At 52.4% G+C, this 25,592-nt stretch overlaps 10 protein-coding genes across 14 annotated transcripts; 6 read left to right on the top strand and 4 right to left on the bottom strand.

The window, feature by feature from the left end:
- Positions 1-305: 305 nt before the first annotated feature.
- PPTG_03899 (hypothetical protein) lies at positions 306-3,301 on the top strand. 3 transcript variants are annotated; one of them, XM_008897685.1, is made up of 5 exons: positions 306-391; positions 469-1,729; positions 1,799-1,945; positions 2,011-2,377; positions 2,446-3,301. In XM_008897685.1, exons 1-5 carry the CDS (start codon positions 323-325, stop codon positions 2,795-2,797), a joined length of 2,196 nt encoding a protein of 731 aa, XP_008895933.1. In that variant the 5' UTR covers positions 306-322; the 3' UTR covers positions 2,798-3,301. The 3 variants fall into 3 exon arrangements, with proteins under 3 accessions (XP_008895933.1, XP_008895931.1, XP_008895932.1); XM_008897683.1 differs by having other exon boundaries at positions 466-1,729; XM_008897684.1 differs by having other exon boundaries at positions 306-1,729.
- Positions 1,873-7,734, bottom strand: PPTG_03898 (hypothetical protein). The gene is made up of 6 exons (XM_008897682.1): positions 7,419-7,734; positions 6,906-7,349; positions 6,592-6,843; positions 4,518-6,530; positions 3,343-4,445; positions 1,873-3,269 (listed from the first exon to the last, which is right to left on the bottom strand). The coding sequence occupies exons 1-6, from the start codon at positions 7,707-7,709 to the stop codon at positions 2,837-2,839; spliced, it is 4,536 nt and encodes a 1,511-aa protein (XP_008895930.1). The 5' UTR covers positions 7,710-7,734; the 3' UTR covers positions 1,873-2,836.
- Positions 7,735-7,822: 88 nt separating this feature from the next.
- Positions 7,823-11,723, top strand: PPTG_03897 (hypothetical protein). Of its 3 annotated transcripts, XM_008897679.1 has the most exons (4): positions 7,823-10,623; positions 10,688-10,765; positions 10,849-11,247; positions 11,319-11,723. In XM_008897679.1, exons 1-4 carry the CDS (start codon positions 7,996-7,998, stop codon positions 11,586-11,588), a joined length of 3,375 nt encoding a protein of 1,124 aa, XP_008895927.1. In that variant the 5' UTR covers positions 7,823-7,995; the 3' UTR covers positions 11,589-11,723. The 3 variants fall into 3 exon arrangements, with proteins under 3 accessions (XP_008895927.1, XP_008895929.1, XP_008895928.1); XM_008897681.1 differs by having other exon boundaries at positions 10,849-11,723; XM_008897680.1 differs by lacking the exons at positions 10,849-11,247; positions 11,319-11,723 and having other exon boundaries at positions 10,688-10,799.
- Positions 11,724-11,726: 3 nt separating this feature from the next.
- Positions 11,727-13,327, bottom strand: PPTG_03896 (hypothetical protein; the record flags this gene model as incomplete). The annotated part of the gene is made up of 2 exons (XM_008897678.1): positions 11,727-12,093; positions 12,156-13,327. The coding sequence occupies 2 exons, from the start codon at positions 13,325-13,327 to the stop codon at positions 11,727-11,729; spliced, it is 1,539 nt and encodes a 512-aa protein (XP_008895926.1).
- A 122-nt stretch (positions 13,328-13,449) lies between these two features.
- On the bottom strand, positions 13,450-15,645 carry PPTG_03895 (hypothetical protein; the record flags this gene model as incomplete). The annotated part of the gene is made up of 1 exon (XM_008897677.1): positions 13,450-15,645. The coding sequence occupies one exon, from the start codon at positions 15,643-15,645 to the stop codon at positions 13,450-13,452; it is 2,196 nt and encodes a 731-aa protein (XP_008895925.1).
- A 144-nt stretch (positions 15,646-15,789) lies between these two features.
- PPTG_03894 (hypothetical protein) lies at positions 15,790-18,549 on the top strand (the record flags this gene model as incomplete). Its single annotated transcript, XM_008897676.1, has 1 exon — positions 15,790-18,549. The coding sequence occupies one exon, from the start codon at positions 15,790-15,792 to the stop codon at positions 18,547-18,549; it is 2,760 nt and encodes a 919-aa protein (XP_008895924.1).
- Positions 18,550-18,681: 132 nt separating this feature from the next.
- Positions 18,682-20,764, top strand: PPTG_03892 (hypothetical protein; the record flags this gene model as incomplete). The annotated part of the gene is made up of 2 exons (XM_008897675.1): positions 18,682-18,804; positions 18,875-20,764. The coding sequence occupies 2 exons, from the start codon at positions 18,682-18,684 to the stop codon at positions 20,762-20,764; spliced, it is 2,013 nt and encodes a 670-aa protein (XP_008895923.1).
- A 134-nt stretch (positions 20,765-20,898) lies between these two features.
- PPTG_03891 (hypothetical protein) lies at positions 20,899-22,477 on the top strand (the record flags this gene model as incomplete). The annotated part of the gene is made up of 6 exons (XM_008897674.1): positions 20,899-20,980; positions 21,052-21,572; positions 21,633-21,782; positions 21,850-21,900; positions 21,970-22,023; positions 22,088-22,477. 6 exons carry the CDS (start codon positions 20,899-20,901, stop codon positions 22,475-22,477), a joined length of 1,248 nt encoding a protein of 415 aa, XP_008895922.1.
- A 37-nt stretch (positions 22,478-22,514) lies between these two features.
- PPTG_03890 (hypothetical protein) lies at positions 22,515-23,275 on the bottom strand (the record flags this gene model as incomplete). Its single annotated transcript, XM_008897673.1, has 3 exons — positions 22,515-22,667; positions 22,723-23,148; positions 23,216-23,275. The coding sequence occupies 3 exons, from the start codon at positions 23,273-23,275 to the stop codon at positions 22,515-22,517; spliced, it is 639 nt and encodes a 212-aa protein (XP_008895921.1).
- PPTG_03889 (hypothetical protein) lies at positions 22,747-25,542 on the top strand. The gene has a single exon (XM_008897672.1). The coding sequence runs from the start codon at positions 23,472-23,474 to the stop codon at positions 25,224-25,226; it is 1,755 nt and encodes a 584-aa protein (XP_008895920.1). The 5' UTR covers positions 22,747-23,471; the 3' UTR covers positions 25,227-25,542.
- The last annotated feature ends 50 nt before the right edge of the window (positions 25,543-25,592 follow it).

The raw sequence follows: 25,592 nt of genomic DNA, 5'->3' as shown, positions 1-25,592 counted from the left end.
ACGTAACGTTGGGTGGCAGCTCCACGACATGTCGGATGTCTAATACTCCGGCGCAAAACTTTTGTGCATCCGCCACACGTAGTGAATTCTCCGCGTTTTTCAGCACCATATTATCATCTGCTGTCCGGAGTATGCAGCCATACTTGGATCTCGTCTCATCTCGCTCTACATCGAGCGCAATCGCCGTCGGTGCGCCGCACACCTGCACCCTCGTTGTCATGTGTCTTTTCACTTTAAGATCTGTTTTCCACCAATCAATAACGTCCAAAGTTAATTATCCGCGCCAAACCGCCATTTTCGAATTACTGTACCTAAAAGTTAAATGGCGGGATCAGATAGCTCCGAGGAAGACGAGCCCATTGCGGCGCCGCAAGCGGTCCCTGCGCCCCCTGTACGACGCTGTCTAAATCTCCAGCGTCTTGTCTGTCTTGCCATATTAATATCTCCCGTGCTCTCGCTCCGTAGAAGGCGTGGATGGACGAAGACGCCGACGAGGAGGAGGAGGACGCCGATCTGAGCCAATTACAACGCCAGCGCACGCCCAAATTCAAGCGCTGCGTTGCCGCCGTGGAGAAGGACCAATGGAACGCCGACGCGTGGATCGCGCTCATGAACGAGGTGCAGCTGCTGCCCATTACCGAAGCCCGTGAGCACTACGAGGCCTTTTTGAAGCAGTTCCCCACCTCTGGGAGATGGTGGAAACTCTACGCCGAGCACGAGCTGCGAGAGAAACAGTACGACCGAGTACAGGAGATCATCAAGAAGTCGCTCATGCAGCTGCGCTGTCCCAATGTGGATCTCTGGCGCTTCTATTTGGACTTCACTAAGGTTGTCAAGCTGGATGTGGCTGTGGACTCGAAGGACGCGGCGGCTATTGCCACAGCCAGACAACTCATGGTGGACGCCTTCGAACTGGCGGTCGAGAGAGTGGGGGGCTCTATCCATGCAGCCCCTATCTGGCAGATGTACTTGACCTTTGTGCAGGAGGAACAGGACCCGCAGGCCTTCTTGAACGTGAGGAAGCTCTACCATCGCATGGTTATGGTGCCACTCAATGGCATGGAAACGATCTGGAGAGACTACGAGAAATTTGAAAGAGCCATCCCAAATAACGAGGCGTTGGCACAGAATTTCTTCAAGGTCTTCAGACCAAAGTTTGACGCGGCACGAGCGGTGCTGCGAGACCGTAAAAAGCTGTACGACCAGGTGAATACAAACGCTCTGGCTGTCCCTGCGACGAGCTCGAGGGCTGATACAGCGGATATGGCCAACTGGCAGAAGATTCTCGCGCTGGAAATGGGGAACCCCGAGAGATTAGACGCGCTGCGTCTCAAGTCGCGTATGCGCTACACGCTCGAGCTCTTTGTGAGCGTCAAGCGGCATTATCCCGAGGCATGGTACCAATACGCTGCGTACGAGAACCAAGCGAATGATCCGGATGCAGCGACCAGCGTGTTTGAACGAGCGATTGAAGCAATCCCCGACTCGAGCTACCTGCACTTTGCATTTGCTGACCACCACGAACTTCGTGGAGATATTCCCGCTGCTAAGGCCATTTACGAAAAGTTGCTCAAGGATCATGTGTCGGCTCTCGCATATGTCACGTATCAACGCTTTGCTCGCCGAGCGTACGGCGCCAAGGGGCTAGCAGAGGCTCGAGCAATCTTTAAGAGAGCACGCAAAGACGAACGGGAGGGAGCGTGTACATACCACGTATTCGCTGCGTCAGGTAAGCACACTTCCAAGTACGAGGTATTGCTTACAATCTTTTAATGCTTATCTTGTTGTTCTTCTGCAGCCCTGTTGGAGTTTTACAGCGACAATTCCGAAGCCGGGAAAGACATTGCACTCAAGATCTTTGAGCTAGGCTTGAAGAAATGTATTCAGGAGCCTGCCTACGTGTTGTGCTACCTTGACTTCCTCGGCCATCTTAATGATGACAACAGTAAGTGCTTCAAAGTGTGTTGTGTGAGCCGGATTGAAACCTGACAATGACTTTAAACTCTACAGATATGCGGTCCTTGTTCGAGAAGGTGTTGTCGGTCATGCCGTCGGAGGTATCACGCCCGATTTGGGACCGATACGTTGAGTTCGAGCACACAATGGTAGCCAGCGGTGGTGATCTCGCCACTGTTGCAAAGGTGGAAGCTCGGCGGGCCATGGCGTTCCCGGATGAACCATTCGTGGAGATGAAAGGACTACTGAGTATTGCCCACCGGTATTCATTCCTGGACTTGCGGCCGCCGACGAGTTGTGATCAGAATTTCCTCGACATGTATCGTTCGTCGTCCCGAGGTGGGTCCTCTGGAGCCAATCGTGATGATGACGATGGAGAAGGAATGGGAGGCGCAGGAGGATTCAATATTGACATGGACAGGTGCGCCATCTTTTGGCTAATTGCTAGTGTTCGTGTAGGTTAAATACTGACGTTATGTGTGTGTGCAGGCAAATTCCTGGTCCTCCGTTGCCTGATTTCTTGAAGGAGTTTGCAGGGATGTTGCCGTTGAATCTGCCCTGGAACGGGCCGATCGCTGATGTGGAACACATCTTCCGCGCCATGCTGCTAGTGGATTTCCCTCCTCGTTCGCGCATTGAGCAGATGGCGCAACAACAACAGCAGCAGATGCAACAGCAACTAGCACTTCAGCACCAACAACAGCTTCAGCAACAAGCTGCTGAAGCTGAAAAGAATAGTGCGCTTGGCGACGATGACGGCGCGTCTGGAGTGGTCAGCAAGCGACCCGCTCACGATATCTTCCGCTCGCGTCAAAAGCAAAAACTGTCGAAACTCGGATAGTTTACGGTGGGACGAGTAGAGAAGGCTCGAATACTAACATCACGAGCTCTTGTGCGTCTTCTTTTGCTTTTTGAAGTTGACGACAATGGTCGGAAATCCCAGGTCCTCGTTGTCCTGCAGTCCCACCGCAGACTTTTTTCTTCCTGTTACAACCTTGCCATTCGGTGCGTAAGACTTGACAACAAACCCATCAGCGCCATCGTCCTCTTCTTCAGACAGCGAGTCCTCATCAAGTTCCTCTAGTTCCTCGTCGTCCTCGAGATCGGTCTCATCGTCATCATTGTCCATCGACAGAGCAGGACGCCAATCTTTGAGAAGTGCAGCTGTGAGCTCCTTTGCCTGGAGAGTCCGACACGCAGAGACGAGTTTGTCGTCGCTCAGCATCACATCTCGATGCTCGTAGTCGCTCCAAATACTTTCCGCAGACTCCCAGTCGATCTTTGCTGTTTCCAATGCGATGTTATTCACCGCACTATTCAATGACAACACAAGCACAGTTAAGGACTTAGATCAACAACACTTAAACGTGAAGCTAGGACACGCACCTTTGATCTTGCAAGAAGTCCTGAAGTTCCTGAATACCGTGAGAAAAGAACGGCAGCAGTTTCGCCTCGGACTTTGAGATCCACCGGCGTGTATTGTACTTTTTCCCGTATGCTTTGGCCAGCAACTCGTTGGTCCACCCTCCTTTTCGACGACTGTTTCCATTGTACTGCATTTTAAGCATCACTCGCTCCTGGAAGGCCGATGTTACTGTTTCCATTGTTGCTGCCATCGCATCGGCAGCACCAAATAGTACACTCAAATGTTTTAGTGCGCCGGTGTTGTCAGTCACACTTTGCTCGACGCGCCAGGCAATACACTTCGCTATGATCGACTTAGCAGTCCGTGTAGCAAACGTTCCTCCTCGCAGTACCAACAAGTTTGTTTTCACCGGTAGATTAAATCCGCACATTTCAGCCTGCGCGAATACTCGTAGAACACTTTCAAGTACGTGCATCGCCCGGCAGTAATCCGAGAAGGGATTTAAATCACTAATGCCTTGTGAACTCGGTTTCCTCGGTGCTGCTCGATGCAACGAAGCAATGGCACATAGCATAACTGCCTCAACGAAATATGGCAATGACTCGTGTGTCAGGCTTTTCAGCACGATGTGCTTTCCGTCCATAACCACAGCGAGTTCATCCTGACGGCGCTTTTCTTCCAAATCATCATCGGATTCATCGTCACTTCTTGCTGTGTGTTTCTTGCGGTTTCTTTTATCCTGATGTGGTACTGCAGCATCGATGAGAACACGCATTTCCTCGAGATACTGGGCCAGCAGGAATGACCCTGCTGATGCTGAGGTCGCGTATGCCCAGGACCCAACCACTAGGTACGCAATATGGCGCCATTTCAAAGCGCAGTGATACTTCGCCAGCGAACACATACGACCATTGCTCGGTGACACGACAGCGTTCGGCAGAGACCTTAACGGTAGCCCGTTGAAGAATTTCCCAATGTCACTTTCAAACTGGTTTGGAGTCGGGAGTGACGGGAACGTTTGATGCAGCAGAGCAAGACAAAGTTGACTAACCAAAGGGCTCTTTCTTGTGTTCAGCACAAGAGACATCAATGCATCAGTAACCAGACACGCAAGTGTCGGATCCTGACATGCAGACAAAAAATCAGCAGGTTAGCTCGATGGATATGGTGAAGAGCGTAGTAGTGAATAACTTACCGTCAATTCAAGGCACTGCCGTGCCAAGAATCGAAAGAATATTTCGTTATACCCATGAGAGTTGGTGCAGCTAGACAAATCGTCGTCGGGGCTGGCACCAACGGCAAGAAGTTTCAGCATTTGGTCCGTCCAACTGGAGTCCCCCGCTGCAGAGGCGATACGACACTCTTCTAATATGACGATGAAGGCGTCGTAGATACACGCCAGGCAGTGCGCCATCAGATTTCTGGTCGCAGTATTAGCAGCTGCTGTTTCTGTGGAGTCAGCCTCAAAGTCTTCGTCCATAACACTATCCTGATCATACTCCTCATTGCTGATTGTGCGGCTCAGCTCTACCGCGCGGTGGCATAACCACTTAACTGTCCGGCGTCCTTCACTCTTTGAGACTAGCAGTCTTTGGTTCCCACCTGTACTCGACACGACGTCGCACTCCAAGCTCGAAGAAGTCACAGCATCAGACTGTAAGTGCCGACCAAATACTTGCAGCAACTGCAGCTCAGACGACAGCGACAGTGGTGGATCCAAAAACCTTCTCCAGTGTCCCTCAAAAACCAGACAGCTCACACGAAAGTCCAAGCCGAATAACGAGGCCCGTGGGAGTTCTCCTTGCACTCGACGAAGCTGCCCACTAAACATTTCCTCGACGATTAAAACCTCCATCAGCAGCCATTCGAGCTCAGGTTTCCGCAATTCAGAACGTGAACTAGACGTGTCGCTGAGATGATCTAAGCGATCTTGAATATTACGCTTTTGCTGTGCTAAAATCTGCCCCAATTGGTCACGTAGCTTTAAGCAGATACGCAATCGAGTCGATATCCGCGAATACTGCACCATACACTCGTGTTTCGGCTTCGAGTTTGCGATCGTTAACGTGTACTGCTCAGCAGCAAAGTTTGTCGATGTCACTGCTATGTCTAGAGCACAGACAAGATTCCAGATAACGTTGTTCAAGGCTGAAGGCCCAACTGATCCACACGTTTCGACATCCAGTACCAGACTATAAGCCGAGGGAAACACAAACGCAGCATCCACGATTTCGGTTTGTTCGGCTGGAGGCGCAAACTCCAAATAACAATGGAAAAGTTCTCGGAGAAGGCAGATTTTCATCAGATAATCCTGTTCCGTCAGTCTCCTTGTTGTGTCACGCTCGTGAGTATTCATGGCTTCGAATGCAGGTGAAGGAGTGCCAAATCGCATTTTAATTACGAACTCAGTGGCATCCACAACCAGAGAAGTCGTCAGTTCTCCTTTATCAACACAGGGATCTTCATATGCTATGACAAAGTCATTGCCATCTTGTGTTTGTTGAAGTACCTGGTCGCGCGGTGTCCACGATAACCCCTTCTTCCGAAATACCTGAGAGATGGCGGAGGTTAACAAAGCGCGCTCTTGTTCCAACGCAGATACTTCGCGTGTCCGATTCATCTCGTCTCGTACAAAGCGCATTACATGCAACAGCGTCTCGTCACGATTCGCAGAAGTTAACAGACGCAACATCCAGTTCGCTAACGATTTCCGGTCTCGAGACTCCACAACAACTTGGTTTTTAAGCAAATGTCCAGTCAGGAAAACAGCCATGAGCTGCTTGATCTCAACTGCACTGGATCGACCGCGTTGAAGTCTAAATTGCTGGTCGTGAGCCAACGCTGAAGCTCCCGCCCGAGACACTAGTTGCTTTTGAATGGTGATCATGAGTAGGGAATATATTCCTCGCTCTTTCTTCGTCAGCAGCGCCATAGTCGAACAGAGAAGATCAAGGATATGTGACGGATATTTTCCATCAACTTCGGACTCTGTTGAAGCAGAAGCAATTCCATGTAGATGGTCGAGGAACAAGTGAGAGGATGATGCCAGTGCACCAGCATTCCTCCGCGCAAGCTCCGAAAACCGCAATGCAATCACCTCGGCGACATTCCAGCACAGAGCACTGCGAGTACGCTGCACAGAGTCAGCGTTACCAAGCAGCAGCAATTTCTTCGGTTGACTGGCAATAGTCAATAAGAGAATCAAGGCCTGTTTAAAAGCGGTAGCAAAGTTAGAGGTTATCACTTCACTTGAACAGCGTCTGTCTTACCTCTTCCTGCACACTGCTCTTGGTCTCGACAAGAACAATTAGAGAATCAACAGAGCTGGCAATCAGATTCAAAGCCATCGCTGGCTGGGTTGACGAACGAAAGCACACCGCGAGAAGGCAGCTGCAAAAGCGGACAAAGGACGGGAGTAAGTACTCCCACTCTGGTCTCACAAGCATCGCAGCAGTTTCACGCATCATCCGACCATGAACTCGACCACTTTGTGCTACAGACGTCGTTGTCCTTACAGCCAACTACAGTGCAAGCACACAACGTGAGCATTTAGTGAGATTTTCACGACCGACATCAAACTTACCTCATTCTCCGCAGATTTTCCCATGACAAACGTCAACAAAACAATATCGAACGTCGTCAATGGCTCGGCATGTTTGACCAAGCGAAGCAGCGCCGTGAGTGCCACAGATCCAGCAGTGGCAAAGCGTCCGATAACTTCCATCGTGAGCGACAGTGTCCCTGATTGGATGCGGTTGCACTCTGTTCGTAATCGAGCGAGCGCCTTGGGAGCCGACGACTTGGTAACCATCGACAATAAGCTCTGCACTACTGCAGGGATGTCCTCCTCCACCGCCGCATCCAGCAGCGACTGTGTCGCTTCCACGACTGCGTTCTTCTCGCTGTTATCCAGCGGCATCTCCGCCAATGATCCAAGCACAGGCACCAGCAATGATCGATCGGTGGCCAGCAGCTCCAAATAAGCCTGTACCACCAACTGTACGCACTCCTTCGACTGATATGTTAACTAAATAGACAACAATTTGTCAAAATGGTGACGGAATTCCTTGGCACTTTATCGATATGAAGCACAAACCTTGGGCAAGTGGTGGATTAGCAGTACGCGGTGGTCGCAGAATAGCAGAAGCGACAGGATCTCCTCCGTCAGCTCGCGTGTGGGCGCCACATAATTGCCCAAAAGCCGCAACAGCACGTTCACATCGTCACTCGAGTCGTCGGCGCCACTACGCAGTCGCTCAAGCACCAGATGCGCCGTCTCCACGCGTTGTAGGCTGCTCTCGGTGCGTAGTAGCCGACGACACATGTCCAGCGCCTGCGTCACGTCCCCATCGACTACCAGGTCGCGGTGTGCCTCCACCGACGCCATGGTGCACCTCTAATGGAGAATATTGAACTTAGGATTATGAATTTTAGGTTAGATAGATTTTGGCGCGGTGATTGTTTTATTCAAATTTGATTTTGTTTTTTCGCGCTCCATTCAGATTCTAAATTGGCGGCGCGTTTCAAAACCATCTCAAAACTATTTTTGCGCATCAGCCACACTTGGCTCACTTAAGCTCACCTCGGAGGAGTTGCCAGCACCAGTAGAACGTCTGCCACTTCGCAATCGCCAGGCTCAGCTCCAGTCCGACAATTCGCAGCCAACTGCCGCAATGGCTCAGGAGACGGAGCCCGTGGCTGCCTCTACAGTCGAGAAATCGACACTCGAGTCGCCGAGCCCCAAGCGCCGTAACCGGAAGAAAGGCCGGCGAACAGCCACTGGAGACGACGACGGTGACGAGCACGAGACGGCAGCTGCAGTGTCTCCCATGGGCGACGTGGCCACCGGCGACCTCATCTCGTTGCCGTCACCTGTAGCAACAGTGACAACCAGCACCGACGTGTTCGCGGCGTTCGATGTGGAACAAGCGATGGACGAGTTGACACTAAGTCAACCGGCGCCGGTGGCCACAGAAACGAAGAAGGAGGACGGATTGCTTAAGTTGCCGGCGTTCCCGTCCAGTGGACGCATACCACGGACGCCGCCGTCGTCGCCTGAGCATTTCCTGGTGCATTCTCCTGAGAAGGAGCAGCCAAGAGTGGCGCCCATGGCCACAGACGTCCACCACCAGCCGACAGTTGTCAAGACCCCAGCGAGCGTTGAAGTGCCGAGTGCTTCACCCACAGAGCAGCTACTTGAAGTGGAACAGGCTGTCAGTGCAGAGCAGGAGAAAGAAGCAACGCGAGTCGATGAGCCAACACCTTGGGATGCAGATGAAGATGCTGCTACGATCGAGATGACGGAGGAGGATGAACAGATTCTGGACGGTGCTGTCGAGGAGGCATGGATGCTGACCAGCACTCTAGCTGAGATGAGTCTCACCAACGGAAGTGTGCCAGACAGCGAGTTGACGGAGCCTGAAATGCCAGTCGAGAAGGCAGCCAACGTAACAGTAGCAGAGGTGGCTGGCGAGCAACAACAATTACCCGTCGCAGATGATAACGTGGAGGTTGCAGCGGCTGACGATCACACCGTTTCAATTACAAATGCGTCAACTAAGAAGACCTCTGTTGACGCACTGGTCCATGAAACGATCGAGCAAACGGAGACTCCCATGGAGACTAAACCAATTCCTATCAAGACTCAGGCTGCAACTGAACCTGCTCCAACGGTGATATCGCAGCCTACTGATCCAGCCCCTGTGAAGGCTCCAAATGCATTCCAGCCGATTCAACCAGTGACCACAAAAGCCAAAGAGACGAAGACGCAAGAATCGTCTTCCCGCCGCAACAAAAGAAAGGGGGATTCTTCAGAGCCAAATCTCGACAACACTCCATCTACAACGTCGAGGATCTTTACCAATGGCCACCCGGACAAACCTGCTCATTCTTCAACACCAAATATTGGCAACTCGAAGCAAATGACAGCGAAGACCTCAATAGTGCAACCACAGCCGCGCCCAGCCAAGCGAAAGGGTGAATCGTCCGACGTCAAGCCTCCGTCTGCACCTTCCACAGCAATCGCGAGTGAAATTCGTCCCAAACGCATGATAACTCGACCAAACTCGGTATCCACAGTAAACAAAGCGAAAACCGGCCCCGATGCAAAATCGCAGCCTGCAGTGACAGCGCGTTCTGCGCAGGATTCTAAAAAGGATTCCATGATGCATCCTACAGCGAGCAGCATGGCGCGAGCAACCGCAGCTGAGGCCCGCAAGACCCTGTTGAGGAATGCTGCAGCTAGAAAGACCCCAACACGCAAGCCGATGAGGACCAAGGTTGGAGCAAAGTCAGCGGCCCATGCGCCTAGTGTCCCAACAGCTCAAGACAAAGCTGTCCTTGCTCCTCCAGCTCCAGTTATGGTTGATGACACCGATGACAGCGTGCGCAACGTAAAGCGGCGACTCAACGCTAGTGAAGCTGAAGCTGCGGCCAATCGCTTGTATGAGAACGCTAAGGAGGCCAAGGCTCGAAAGGAAGCTCGGCGTGTAGAGTTGCAGGAGAACTACTCGTTTGCTCCTCAAGTCAACAATTCCAAGCGACGTATAAATTCTGGGGAAGCGGACGAGCCAAATCAAGATCGATTCAGTCGTTTGCATGCTCAAGCCAAGGAGCTGCTAGAGAGGAAGCGTGAGCTCCAGCAACAACATGAACGGGAAGGATGCACCTTTGCTCCTTCCATTTCTGCTCGAGCCAAACGTTTGGCTCAACCAAGCTCGGGACCGCGGTACGAAAACCTCTACAAGCACGCCCAAGAAATGAAGCAGAAACGCGAGGAAAAGCTCTTGGAGCAGGCCAAAACCACGGAGGAACAATGTCCTTTCAAGCCGAAGATCATAGCTGCCAGGTCGCAGAAGGCGCCAGGGAAGCCCAAGCCTCTCTACGACTCTGAGCGTGAAAAGCAAAAGCGGCTAGCACTAGAGCAAAAGAAGATTGAAGCTGAAATGAGCCAATGCACTTTCAAGCCAAAAGTGTCAGCAAAGCGTCTCAAGTCCAAGGCAGAGGGCTCAGCGGATAGCACGACCGAGGCAGCCACGAATGCTAACCCTTACAATCGCCTCTATCAAGGAAGTATTAATCGGACAGAGCGACTACAAAAGCTTCGCCAAGAGCGAGATGAAGAAGAGAAGGCCCAGGCACCATTCCAACCCAAGATCACTGCGAGATCTCGAATGCTCAAGGATAAAGCAAAGACAAAAGAGCCTTTTCACAAGAGGCTTTACAACAAGGACTACCTGAAGAAACTGGACGCCGAGCGGGAGCAACGTCGTCTCGAAGAGGAACAGCAGTTCACGTTCAAGGTAAGATGGCTGGTCTGATCACGGAGATGTTCTCGTTTAATGGTTATGTTTGTTCGATGTGCAGCCAGAGCTGAATGAGCCGCCAGAAGAGATCAAGGCCAAAGTTAATGAGCGAGCTAGTCCTCAGAAGAACATTTTCGAGGTTCGTCAAATTTAAAATGCACGTTGTACACAACTTTTGTTGTGTTGCTTACGTTTTGCATCAATGTTTTTTATTGTCTGCAGCGCTTGTACGACGAGAAAGATAGGGTGAAGGAGAAGATTGAAATGGGCGAGGAGCTGAGGCTTCAAAAGGAGATGGCTGAGTGCACTTTCCGACCTCAGATCGAAGTCGATTCCCTGCCTTCTACTGGTGAGCCAACCCCTCCCGTCTGGGAGAGACTGCTGAGCTACGACAAGGCTCAAGTGATTGAGGAACGCGAAAAGCTGAAGGAGCAGCTGGAGATGCAGGAGTGCACCTTCAAGCCTGAGGTCAAGTCGAATGATGCGATCACGATGAAGACGAGTCCATCGCACAATGTCTTTGACCGACTCACTGGTAGCGGCAGCTCGCCGTTGGACCCAACACGAGCAGCTTTTATCACGAGACGCCCAAGCAACTCTCCTGGACGTCAGAGCCCCGACGTAAGTTTTCAAACCGAGGATTCAACGTAATGCACTCGAGGAATTCTGACATCGTGGCGCATTAACCACAGATCAAAGGTGTTTCAATTGGACGAATCATTAAGTTAACGAAGTTCTCTTTACCTACCGAGAGAAAGAAGCTGAACAGAACACACTCGATCAGCCAACCTTCCAGTGTGAACAAGCCATCGATGAAGAGATCCACGTCATTTTCCGGTCCCAAGTCTGCAGCTTCGTCGCCAACAGCGGATAGTGAACCTGTCATTGCTGGAAGAGATGCCCAGACCGAAAACTACCAGTCGTGGTCGGCGGAGTTGGATGCGAAGCTGCGTCATCTATAAGCAGGGACTCCTTTGCTTTGAAGTATTTTATTTTATCGCTGACAGAAGTATAAAAGTTAACCAAGTGAGATGCACAGCAAGAAGTATCAGCATAGTCGTTTTTTTCTTTAAATGTAACGTCCGTGAATTCGTAGCTGTTCAAACATTGGGGCCTAAAAGCAAGGGGCCCTGGTGGCGATAGTGTTCGGGATCATATACCCGCTCAAGAGCCTGAATCAAATGAATGATTTCATCGGCCCAAGCGTGGAGGCATCGACGATCTAGAAACGATGCAAAACGGCTTTGGTTCCCTGTGAACTCCGCGCGAGGATCGCACTGTCCGAAGTTGACCTGCATCAGCCACGTTACACTGCACGAACCTTCCCATGGAGTTGGGGTAATCAACCAGCCACCGAGAATGCAGTCCACACGGGTGCCTTGGTTTGAACCGACTACTCGAGGGTCCTCCCAAGCTGCTGCGTCGGCTGGTATCATAACGATAGCGATAGTTCCGCTCTCGTCCACTCTGTACATACACGCCACAATAATTAGTGTTGAAGTGATCAATAGCAAAGAAAACACACACACCTCCACGTCTTCCGGGAAATCATTTGCAGCTTGCCGCGACCCCAACTGCTATCCTTAAAAATTGTTCGAACCGTCCACGTGTATTCACTTTCGCGACTGAATACCTCTTCACTCTCAACAAACGGGGCCCACGATACCCCTGGCATTTCATCGTCAACGCTTCGATTCATGACCATGTCAAATACCGCACGAGCTGGGAAATGGCAAGTCGTGACTCGCTTGATCATGTGGAAACCGTCAGCCACTTTCTCGAACACTGTGTCACATGGTCCCGGTTTGCGATTCACCGCCCATCCGCTGTATTGACGAGCGTGTTTCTTGAGCTCGTAAAGCGCTGCAGTGAGGCTTCTGTCCTTTGACGGAGCTGCAGCTGCAAGCGCTGGTGGGAGGTTGAGGAACAAACGCAGCAAATACCACTGGGCAATAGTACCTTGGGCTTCTCCTCCTAGCACCATCTTCTCGAGCGTGCAGTGAAGGAATTCCTCTAGACCACTTCTACGACGGTGGAGAAACCCGTCAGTAAGTGTATTTTGACGTCGTAGAGTGCAGTATGTCTTAGGTGGAAACATATTCCACAGTCCAGAAGTCGGGAACATCGCACACACCTGCAGTGCGAACACGTAAAATTCCCGGAATCTCCGCTCGACAGTGATCTCGGCATTTGTGAGTGAAGGTACATGCGTAGCAAGCGAGTAAACAGCAACTTGGTCGGCAGTGATACGCACATCACGCACGTTGCATTGGAGCAATGCGTTGTGTCCTGGAGATCCGAGACTATGGCGACGCGGCTGGTCTACGGTTGGAAGCTTCATTGCAGGAGGTGGAAATGATACCGACGGGGGAAATGGAGCTCGAGTTTCCGACACAGATACAGAGCGCTGAAGCTCAGCATCCTGTTGTTTATCACTGATTTCCAGAGTTTGGGCAGAGTTGTCAATGGCAGTGTTCGCTTCGACAATTGATTTGGCTGGAGATTTTTCCAGCACTGCACCCAGCAACGAGGTCGCTTTGGCAGCAGTTCTTAGGAGCATGAGCTTGGTTGGAGATGGCGGGGCAGTTGAGCAGTCATGCTCTTCGCTTTCCTCGACGGACAACCGCGCACGGCAGTCGCGACAGATAACAGTCGGGCCTACTCTTGATGCTTGGTCACTCGTCGGCAGTCCGGCCTCCATTCTTGAAAATATGCTAATATATCTCTATGACGGTTAGAACGCTGAGCTCTTCCAGTCAGAAACCACAAATAGAATCGCATGTCAGACAATTCTTTTTATACTTAAATTTGACGAATACTTGTTCATAACCTTGATGTGGATCGTCGACCTGCACGCGGTTGGCGAGGAACTGGGGGCTTTTTTTCTTTGTTCAATCGACCGGTGGTCGAAGATCTTTTAGGTTGCTCCAATTGCTTCTCGAACAAAGTAGTCGTTCCTCTTGATGATCTTGTTGACTTCCTCATCAAGACCTTTTTCGAACCACGACGAGCACACTTTACGTCGTTAGTAGAAGATTCTAAGACGGAGGAGCCCATCAATAGTGTAGTAGCTGCAGATGGAGGGTCTTTTGTTGCGCGAGGAAGTAGCTTTTGCGTGGGAGGTTGCACTTTCAACCTGCGCGGGTTCGTAACACCACTCGAGGTAGTTGATCTCCCAGTGAGACTTCGTGTACTTGAACCGTTAAGGTCGATAGTCGAGCCTGCTTGCCACGTTTGAGGTCGTCTTGGCTGTTGGAATAACTTAGCAGGTTCGCGGGTTGAATTTACTGGCGCTCTTGGTTTTTCGATCTTACGATCCGTTGAAATACACAAAGAACCGAGCCCACGAGAAGTTTGACTACTTCGTCCTCGATAAGAGTTCTTCCTGGCAGTCACCCCTACGTGTGTCTGCGGAGGGCGAGGTCGAGATCTGCCTGTTGCGGAGTTTCGGGTGGGTAGATTGGGGGCGGTATGTCTTTTCGTGCCAGAGCGGAATGTCAAAGACGCCTGTGCCGCCCCACGATTTCGAGCAATGAAATCTTCAATCAATTCTACCCCTTCTTCATCGTCACGCTGGGTCAAAAACGTAGATCCTCCGATTTTTCGAATTCCGTCACATTTTGTACGGTCCGATCCGCTTTGGAACTTTTTCTTCAACGCTTCTTTTCGTGCATCCAGCGAGCGAGATCCCTGTGCCGTTTTACTTTTTCTCTTGGTAAAACCGTTGGTCATTGAACCATGAACACCCACGGAGGGATTGGTAATCGTTCGTCGCTTATGGAGGAGAGGGTCTTGTTGCTTGACAATTTTTCGCTTTGCCGTCGCTTGAGTTGGTACTGGTATTTCACAGTCACCAATACGCTGGTCAATGCCATCAAGAAGAGTTCCCGGCGTCTTTACTTTCTTTGTGAAAGCGCTGCGCCTGCAACTGACAGCTATGGCGGCTGAGATTGGACTCAACGGGGCGCGATTAGTAAGTGCGGCCTCACGCTTTTCCCGCTGTTTTGGCGATAAAGCTTGTAGTGTTGAAGAATGCCCAGAAATTGGATTCGCAAGGCGATTGATGGTTTCACGGCGTGCCTTTCGCACGATTGGTGCTGTGCCATAAGTGCTCTTCATGTGTGCGAGGCGGGAGATTACACGGTCAACTCTCGATGCTTTCACAGGTTCCTTTAAAACGACGTCATTTCTCTGCTTTGCTTCACAAATTCGTTCGTTTTCGAGTATAGAATAATTTTCTGTTGGCTTTGCCGAACAAGCAGGAGCTTTCGACTCCCTGAATGTTAGTGTTGAAACCATCGCCAATCCGGGATAGAAACTGGGTATGTCTGGGCGCGGTGTGTGCAGCACGGCGTTTAAATCTAGCTTTTCAAGAAATCGTAGCGTTTCATGCTCACGTTTGTCATTGTTGTTGGATCTCTGGTTGCTGCTAGTGAATTCCAAACTGCTGCAGAGTTTATGATCCCAGGGCAAGACCTGAGCTGCTGTCGACACAGTATTGTCTCCGTTTGGCATGTCATCAGTCACTTGCTCCAGCTCTGACCCTCGCAGAGATGTCCTCCGTGAATCATTATTATCGTCGTCGTCGTCATCATCAGGGCGAGCATTCACCAGCTCTTCTAGTTTTAAACGAGGGATGAACGGAGGTGCTAGCCCAAGTTGTGCTGGTGCAAGTTTCACGGGAACGAGGTGTTGCCTTAGGTTCGAATTTCCAGTCGATGAAGGTGTTCGCTGCGCGCCAGGCTTCTGTGGTATAAAAAACAATGCCTTGTATCCGATAGGAGCTCTATCATCAGCCGTAGCTTCATTCTCTCCTGCAAAGAGATCACGAAATATTTCTTCATCTTCTTCTTTAGCCCGCGCAGAACGGGGTCCAGAAGTAGCCGAGGGCGGACAACTGGCATGGTTGACAGTGCGAGTGGAGAACTCTGAAAACGAATCCACTGAATAGCTCGGAGCAACAGGTCGCACGGGTGAAGGCGACGCTAATGGCAGTTGAGCCACCAAGCTGCCCGTCATTTTCTCGAGTTGGCAAGCAGGGTCTTCGGCTATTCCCTTTTATTTTTACCTCCCGTCGTTATTTATTCCAGTGCCTTGCCAAATAGTTTTCGTCAACGGTCACCAAGGGTAAGATACGTGAATTGATTTCGTCGATCATCAAACATGGCACCACCTCCTCCGCCGAGAGCTCCGCCGCCGCTCAGACCGAAGGTGCCCCCGCCTCCACAAGCCAAACCTGTAGCAGCTCCTAGTGATACCAACTCCAATGTGATCCCAACACAACAACAGGCTCCACCTCCTCCAAGAAATCCGCCACCTCCGAAAAATCCGCCACCTCCGAGAAATGCTCCCCCTCCGAGTCGTCCACCAAGTCGTCCGCCTCCGCCAGTTCCATCTCCTCCAACAGGTCCACCTGGACCACCACAGGGCCCACCACCTTCAACAGGCCCATCTGGACCACCGAAGGGCCCACTGCCTTCAACAGGCCCACCTGGACCACCGAAGGGTCCACCGCCTTCAACCGGTCCACGTGGACAGCCAAGCGTCCCACGTGGAGCTCCACCTGGTCCACCCAAAGACGCACCACCGCAGCCGCCGAAAAGTGCACCGCCCCCACTACCAGTTCAAACTGAACCTGAAAAAGATGTCGCGGCTGAAGCTGCTGCCAGTCTTGCCGCCATCCAGAAGCTTTTGCGCCGCGGACGCCTCAGTTTCACGTTGTTGGAAGCACGTGAGCTTCGACGCAAAGGCGGATCGGTGGACGCAAAGCGATTTAGTGCCGACGCGTTCGTGAAAATCGCAGTAGGCACAAACCCCTTGTCCGCTCTGGAAAAGCGCAGCAAGACACTCAAGAAGAGCGGAACACCGGTGATTTTCCACGAAGAAATCGTAGCATTCGACCTCACAGATCCCGTGGCAATTGTGACCGATGGAGATCTACCGATCAAGATCGAGATCTTCGATGAGAACCTGCTGTCCGATGAATTGCTAGGAGAAGTCAAGTTCTCGGCACTGCGCTTCTTCGACGGTCAACCACATCGAGAAGTTTTTCCTCTGTCGTTGACGTCTGTGCCCGGTGCTTCTTGTGGTGAGATTGAGGTCGAAATCAAGCTGGAAGAAGCACTGGTCGGAATGCTGTCTATCGTATTGATGGAAGGTCGAAACCTTAAGAGCATGGAGCTCATTGGGAAGCAAGACCCGTATTGTCAGCTCTCTATAGGCAAGTTCACCAAGCGGGGTAAAACCATCGAGCGTGGCGGCCGGAACCCGTACTTTGGAGAGGAGGAGCTCCTCTTCTGGTTCGGAGACGATCTCTGGACGCAGCAAATGGCACTGCGCGTGTTTGACGAAGATATCGGCAGTGACGATCTCATCGGTGACGCGAAGTTCTCTGTGCTGCATTTCATGGCACACCGCGGAGCCCAAGAGCACGCTATACAGCTGCGTAATAAGGGAAGTCCAGCCGGGGAAGTCTTAATAAGGATTGAGTTCTTCCCAGCAGGTCTACTGACAGTGACCTGTCATGCTGCCAAGCAGCTACGCAGTGTGGACGCCATTGGACGACAAGATCCGTATGTCAAACTCACGCTGGATGGCCGAGCAACGCAAATGGTCAGGAAGACAAAGACCGACACGGACGGTGGTAGTGAGCCTGAATGGGAAGGCGAGGTCTTCCGCTTCGACGTAGTGGACCAGTATAACTTGCAGGTGGAGGTCTGGGACGAAGACTCTGTCGGTGCTGACGACCTCATTGGTGCGGCGTCGCTTTCTCTGCTGCCAATCTTCCGCTATGGTTATGCTGACGACTGGCTTAAGCTCTGGGTCAAAGGCCGATTCGGGAACAAAGATCCTGCTGGCATGTTGCGTCTCGAGATGAGCTTTGAAGGGCCTGCAGGCGTGGCCTATCCACAGCACCAGGTCGGTATGGATCGCTTCACTGAGAAGGAACGTCGAACCAAAGAGACAGCAGGGATGATCCCATCGGCATCGGAACCTGACGGTGGACAGGATGCAGCGATAGCTGCCAAGGCACATGCTCTCACCAGACCAGCAAAGCGCGTCGTTGACAATACCAGCGAGTTTTCGGAAGAAGAACTCTTGGGCGCATTCCGGTTCATGGATATCGATAAGAACTCCTTCATCGGGGCAGCGGAACTCCGTCATCTTCTTATCTGCATGGGTGAACTCATCACCGATGCTGAAGTGGATGAAATGGTGCGGCTTTGCGATACGGACGGGGACGGACAGGTGAGCTTCGACGAGTTCCGGCGAATGGCGATACATCCCGACCCAGGCGGGCCAGAGTTTGCTATGGCAATGACCAAGGACGAGCCTGAGCAACCGGAGCCAGTCAGTGGTCCAGATTTTACAGTTGAAGACAAGCAGCGGCAGCAGGAAATCAAGCAGGAGAAGTCCAAACTCATGCGTCGATTTGTCCAGGACACCCATCCGAGCCTCGAGATGCTGGAACGAGTGGCCAAAAAATTCCGTCAAATGCAACACGATGTTCTGGACTTTGAGGACTTCTGCTCGCTGTTCGAGGTAGAACCCACGGGCGAGTATCGCCGCCTCTTTGCTTTGTTTACCCCGGACAATCAAAGCGACTCTGGTGCAGACTTGCGCGAGATACTTCTCGCTGCGGTGAATTTTGTCAGTGGCGTTGATCGCACGCAACGCGTACGCTTCTGCTTCGAAATCTTCGACGATGACCGCAATGGTTTCATCACAGAAGACGAACTTGTCAACATCCTTCGCGCGAATTATCTCGCCACGACGGATGATCAAGTGCGCAAAAAAGCTCAAACGATACTGCGCCAAGCTGACGATGACGGTGATGGTCGAGTGAGCTTGGACGAGTTCCACGCCATCTCTCGCAAGTTTCCGAATCTTCTTTTCCCGCCTCATGACGCAAGTGGCAAATAGTAGAGACCGTAAGTTCCAGACCTGATCACTATAATTATCCGAAAAACGCTAAATGCACTCGGGGTTAACAATGATCAGCCAGTCAACGCTTCGCTTGGTTCTGGGCACTGAGACGCAGTCGCCCGTCACCACATGCGGTCTCTCGATGCGCCTCTCGTTGAAGTGACTGTTGATTCACTGGAGCGACACGATGTTACCGGTATCCCGAGCAATAGCAATAATGGTGGCAACCACCACCATGTTGGTCTTGGAGAGGTCAGTAAATCACCACTCGACGCCGGTCTCTTCTCTTCTAACACTCGATTAATGATCATCACTGGTGCAGACAAAGCATTTGATGGAGCGGCTGAACACTGCGCAAGTGAAAGTGAAGAGACTGCAACGTCTCGAAGCCGCACTTGTGGACTTTTTCATGGAGATCATGGATCGAAGCGAGAACAATGCGAATGATAAAGCTATGCGCTTCAACGACAGCGAGTCCTCTTTTGCACGAGGCAAGCGCAAAGAGCAGTTCCTCAAGAAGGCCGAGGGTGACCCCATTTCGTTGCTGAACGCGTTGCGAACGCACTTACGTTTGCGGTTTGCAGAACAGGAGGCCCAGCAAGCTGCGACCACGCGTCGGGTTCACGCAGAAGACCTGGCCAACCAGCAGAAGGAACAGAATGCTCGAGATAAGCTTCAGCAGCTTGAACTCACGTGCCAACAACTGAAAGAACAGCAGAATTCTCTGATCCAACAGCTGAACCAACACGAAGTTGATCAAACACGAACGCGACGCCAGCACCAAATGATACTTGAAAAACTGAACGCTCAAGTTCAGGAGGGACGATCACGAGAACAGGCAGCAAAGTTGCTCGTGGCCAAACAACAGCAAGAGATCGCAACACTCAAAGAGGCTCGAGAAGCCCTGATCATCCAAAAGACTCTTGAAGGTACCCGAACAACGACGGATGCGAACAGTAGCAATTCAGCTACAACGGCAGCACCAGCAGGCTTCGGGACGTCGCCATCTCACACGAAAGGGGATTTTTTCGGGACGCCGGCAGAAAATCAAACGCTTCGACGTGCGCTTCGCAAGTATGAAGTCAAAATGGCGCAGACGGAGGCAACGAACGAAGAGCGCAAGCGCGAAGTGCAGCGGTTGCAGCAGCAGCTCACAGGCTTGCGTCAAAGCACACAGTTGCAAACGTACTCGCGACTCGAAAAGGAAACGCGTCACTTGCGCGAACTGGCGGACGATCTCAAGAAGCGACTAGCGGAGAGTGAGGCTGACGCGTTGAGAACGAAAGGAGCTTTTAAAGAGCGCGAGATCCAAGTGCAGAAGATGAAGGACGAGTACGCACGGCTGTTTAATGCTCTTCAAAAGCAAAAACAGCCAGCGCATTACTCTCCACCCAAGCTCACACGAAGTGCGAGCTCAGCACAACTCTCGGCAGCACAGCAAAACCATTCTCCACGGCTACCGCCACGGTTACCTGCTGGAATTACCGAAGCGGTTGACAATGCTGTGTCAGCGACACCAGCACACGGTGAACACCCGTACGTTGTAGAGTATTACCGCTCCGAAGCTGCACGCGTGGAGCGCGAGTCTGAAGCGCTGAAATTACGGATTCGACACATGATGGCATCCGAGCAACTGCACAAGCAGAAAACGCGGGTCTTGCGGACGGAAAAGCAGAATCTCATGCGGGAGCGCGATCAGCTGCGTGCTGACTTGGACCGAGCGAAGAAGCACAACACGCTGCAGAGTATTGCGATGAATAGACAACGACCACATTCCTCGGCCGAGACTCGGAAAGTAGCGTTTACCACTGCACCACAAGAGATGAAAAAGCTGCAGGACCGCAACGCTTTTCTCGAGGAACGCTTTCGCAAGTCACTCCAGAGCAACGCAGCACTTACCACAATCGGCGTTGTAGCCCGGTTACGGAACTCCATATCAGTTCCGTGCGAGTTAGAAGATCCGGGCCCTTTAGCGATTCCAGAGAACGAAAACGACGCTGGTGTTGCTGATGCTGCTTTAGACGAAGCACAGATCACGAGACATAATCCAGCATCTAAAATCCGTCCCGCGTCAGCTCAAGCCACCACCGTCAATAAAAACAGTGGGGGTTCGTTCCGGTCATTGGATGCTGCAACACTGCGGTCACTGCAACGTGTGACGCGGGCTACTCGAGTACGTCCTCAATCCGCCAATTCAATCAAAATCAAGTAATTCGTCGAGAAGGAATCTTGTAGCAGGATACGCTTGCAAAACGATCCGTTATTTTTGGTATGTTGGCGAGCAAGTTTCTTGTTCATGTTGAAAACATCTATTCCAGCAAGCAGCTCTTCAGTTGACCCCACAACATGGATGACTTTGACGGACTGAATGGTCCGAAGCACGAGCGTGTTGCAAAAGCACTTGAGCAAGTCAACGGACTCCGATATCGTAAGGAGCCTGAATGTTGTCATGTCCTCGATGGATAGTTTTACGTCACAGTTCTTCTGTTTCATTGTCAGGGTACCATGCCGCCCCACAGGATGGCAAGAAGATGCTGCGCTTCGATTCTGACGACGACGAAGGTTTGAGTGACGGCGAGGATGCCGAAGATTCGAGTGATGAGCTCCAGGGCCGACAACGGCGAAAGTCTAGTAAGGAAAAGGCCAAGCGCCAAGATAGCGCCTCGAAGTCCTCAAGGCTGACGCTGGATGACCACATCGAGAATATGTTGCGAAAGACACGTACGTTGGCGATGCTGAAGATCGCCAATAACACAGCCGGCACAATCCCGTCCGACAGCGATGATGATAGTGACGAAACCGACGACGTTGTGTCTGAAGAGCTGAAAATCGGCAGTCTCTCTTCCATGGGGTCATCGAAGCGCGTGGCCTCATATAAAAAACTCTCCAGTCTCGGTAGCATTTCAAGCGCGGATGGGCAGCAATCCAGTCTTCTTGGAACGGCAGCAATGAGGCTGGCGCGTACTCTCAGCGCTTTTCTTTGCTTGCCTCGTGCTATTAGCTATGTTGACTTGGAAGCGGTGAGTACTCTTACCCGTTGCTGTCATCGATGGAGCTTGAACTCATATATCCACTCACAGATTACAGAGAAATTGCTGGAGTCGTCAAACGATCACTTTGACGATGGCGAATACGCAGATCTCATTGATTGTCACGTGGACTCCGCTCGAGAGGATGATACTCACACCAAGAACGACGAAGACCTCCCTATCTGGAAACGGCGCCATTCAGTACGCTTTGAATCTCCACTTTGTTCATATGCAGGTAAATCTGACGCCGTATTTGCGTGATAAAAAGCGACCCATTCGACCGCTGGACCTTCCAGAAGACCAGACTGACTTGGAACTAGTGAGTCTCCATGTCTTTGCATTTTGCAACCCCGTCACTAATACTCCACATTCGTTTCCCCCTTTGCAGCATCAACGTCAGATTTTCATGGAGGCCAATCGCTTCGGGGGTGTTTCCTCACGTGTAAGTGCGTAGCTTCTCAACATTTACTAGTGCAGCACTCACTGACGCTGCAATTTCACTCCAGAACTTCTTCCTTGCGTCTAGCAAGCATCTCCTGTCAAGAGATGACTCCAAAGGCAGCATGTATTTCGGTGTAAGTCCCAGTGGACGGTTGCTCGGATCGTCCACAAATGGTTCCAGCATGAATTTGAACTTCGGAAGTGTCTCCACACTTACACCCAAATACAGCAGCAACGAGATTCCTACGTGTCCGTTCAACGAAGAGGAATACATCCAGTGGCGTACGCAGGTAAAAGACGACTACTTGGCATGGGTGAACGCCAAGGTCGAAGCCCAGAAGCGTCGCAAGTCCCGTGTGAAGAAAGTGGACCCCAACAGGAAGCCACGCTGGTTGCTCCTGTACGAGGCCAGCCAGAACCCGACTCAAAAATACCGCCCGGACGAGAAGGTTTAGCTATTTAACTAACCCGTTTGCTGCATTCCGATTTGATTCATTTCTTTGCAGCTGATGTAGCCGCTTCTTCCATCTCCACTGCTGCCTGTCCCTCCAGCTTGGCTCTTTCCAGCGCGTACTTCGCCATGGCATGAGGCATGGCCGACCCAAAACCATAGAGGAACACCCCGATAAAGCCCAGCATCAGCAGCTTATTGCGCACTTTGCGTGCACTCGCCCGAGGATCAATCGCATCTACTACAGACGACGACGTCCTCTTCAGCCGTTCCCTCCGACATAGAGGATCGGACGCGATCCTGAGCAGCGCTTGTGGCCTCCGTGGCGCTCTGCTGTGCGCGCTTCTTCAGGTCGTCGACTGTGTCACTCGCCGAGCGTTGTAGCAACCTGGCGTTCTCACGCAGCTGGCGCGTGGCGTGCTCCTGGTTGCTGCGCAGGTTCTGCAGCATGGTATTGCCAATGCCGCGGGCCTTTGTGGTCGCCGCTGCGCGTGCTTCCTCAGCTTTATGCTTGACCGCATTTTGCACATCCTCGGCTTTGTGTCTGGCAGCGTCTTTGACTTCTACCGCCTTTCGCTGCAGGCGGCGCTTGGTCTCGTCGGCTGCGTCAGACGCCACCTGCTGAGCCCGCACTCCAGCGTCGCTCGCTGCTCGACGGAGCTCCTTCTCGCCACTCTGAGGCTCCATACAGAGATACTGTCAAAAACTCTAGTCATGGAGCATGCCCGATCGGAAGGCGCACCTTGAGCTTGTCCTGCATAGCGCTGGACGCGTCGTCAACGAGCCGCCGCAGCTTGTCCATTCTTTCCCACTTGTGATTGCGTGTGTGGAACACCCAACAAAACAGGAGTGATGGTCTTCTCGGTAAAGTACGGGTATCAGCTTGCCCCAGCCAGTCCATTTCCCCTTTGACCTCGGCCTCAGGATCTGCTGACGCTACGGCAGTCCCGTTCTTCAAGCTCGAGTTCTTAGCAGGCCTCTCCTCTCTTTAAAGTACCATGTTCAGCGGATTCGGTGGAGGCAGCTCCAAGCGCAGCGCCCCCGCGCCAGAAGCGGCTGAGCCGGCGCAGAATACGCTTTCACAACCCAAGGGCAACGGTGGCGGCGGTGCGAACGGCTACTCGTTCGACCCATCGGGTCTGGAACGCGCCGCTAAGGCCGCTCGCGAGCTCGAGAACTCGCGTCATGCCAAGGAGGCTTTCAACCTAGCCAAGGAGACGGAGCGCACCAAGCAGATGGAGAACCAGGCCAAAATTAAGGAAAACGAGGCGCTTTACAAGCAGTACGAGATCGTGCGGGTGCAGAAGGAGGGTGAGGAGCGCCGCAAGACGCTCGAGGAGGAGACGCGCCAGCACCAGCAGCGCGCACAGTACCAGGACCAGCTTAAGCGCAAGCAATACGCTGACCAGCTGGCCGCTCAGAAGTACATGAAGGAGCAGGAGCTTAAGAAGCAGGAGGAAATTCTGGCCCGCCAGGAGGCTTCGCGCCGTAAGACGCTCGACTACGAGGCGGAGCTGCGTCAGAAGACTGAGCTTGCTAAGGTTGCGGCTGAGACTGAGGGGCGCATCAAGCAGGAACGTCTCAACCACGACCTGCACCTCGAGGAGGCTCGTGTGCGTGCCAAGGAGTACCGCGAGACTGTCATGGAGGGTATTAAGCTGGCCGGTAACACTGTCGGCTCCGGTATCATGACCTTTGTGGACGACAAGGAGAAGCTCACGACCACTGTGGTCTCTCTGACGGCTCTGGCGATCGGTATCTACACCGCAAAGGTGTCCACCAGCGTTGCGGGCAAGTATATTGAGGCTCGTATGGGAAAGCCGTCGCTAGTGCGTGAGACGTCGCGTCGCTCAGTTACGCAAGTGTTGGCCAACCCCATCCCGTCCATCAAGCGCGCTCTGCGTCTACAGAAGGCGACGGATGCCCTGGAGGGCGTCGTGCTGGAGCCCAAGCTGGACGAGCGTCTGCGCAGCGTGGCTGTGTCCACGTTCAACACGAAGAAGAACCGTGCGCCGTTCCGCCACTTGCTACTGCACGGCCCGCCCGGTACGGGTAAGACTCTGTTCGCCAAGGCACTTGCTCGCCACTCCGGCCTCGAGTACGCTATCCTGACAGGTGGTGACGTCGCCCCACTGGGTCGTGAGGGTGTGACGGAGATTCACAAGCTGTTTGACTGGGCGTCCCACAGCCGTCGCGGTCTGCTGCTCTTTGTCGATGAGGCCGATGCGTTCCTGCAGAAGCGTAGCAACACCGTCATGAGCGAGGACATGCGTAACGCACTGAACGCCTTCCTGTACCGCACGGGTGAGGCCAGCGACAAGTTCATGATCGTGTTCGCCAGTAACCAGCCAGAGCAGTTCGACTGGGCCATCAACGATCGTATCGATGAGATGGTGGAGTTCCGCCTGCCTGGATTCGACGAGCGTGTGCGCATGCTAAAGCAGTACTTTGACGACTACATTCGTGCGCCGAAGAACTCGCGTGCCAAGAAGATCTACGTGGAGGGTATTGAGGACTCGGACTTCGACGACCTGGCCGCGCGTATCGAGGGTTTCTCCGGCCGTGAGCTGTCGAAGCTCGTGATTGCCTTCCAGGCTGCTGCGTACGGCTCGCCGACGTCGGTCTTTGACAAGGAGATGATGATGCAGGTTCTTGAACACCACCTGACGGCTCACAAGCAGAAGGAGGCGTGGAAAGAATACGTCGGCCCCAGCGAGAAGCGCGACAACATCAAGGCAATCTTGAAGGACTAGGCGCTGGCACAACGCGGATCGTGCTTCCTTGGGATCGACCTACTACGTTCCTGGTGCACGATCAACCGAGCGACTACGTCCGATATACATCGACTCGATAGACTAGACTGTTAGATTAGTTCCTAATTCGTGGGCGCTACTCAGTTCCAGTTGCCAAGGCTGCTCTGCTGGGCTTCATCTGCGTCTCCTGCTTGGCGATAGCGGCGGGAGAAAGAAGCAGAACGAATGAAGGAAATGAGGGAGGGAGATGGAGAGGGCCTCTGTATTTGAACATGGTATCGTACCTTTGATTTTTGTTGGTCATGTTGCCACGCACTTCAACTTGGTTGCCTCTCGTTAAGTACGAGTTCGTGTAAAGATACACAT

The sequence above is a fragment of the Phytophthora parasitica genome, assembly GCF_000247585.1.
Source record: "Phytophthora parasitica INRA-310 unplaced genomic scaffold supercont2.6, whole genome shotgun sequence".
In the NCBI taxonomy this organism is placed as follows: Eukaryota; Oomycota; class Peronosporomycetes; order Peronosporales; family Peronosporaceae; genus Phytophthora; species Phytophthora nicotianae.
This window is presented reverse-complemented; position numbering and strand designations above follow the sequence as displayed.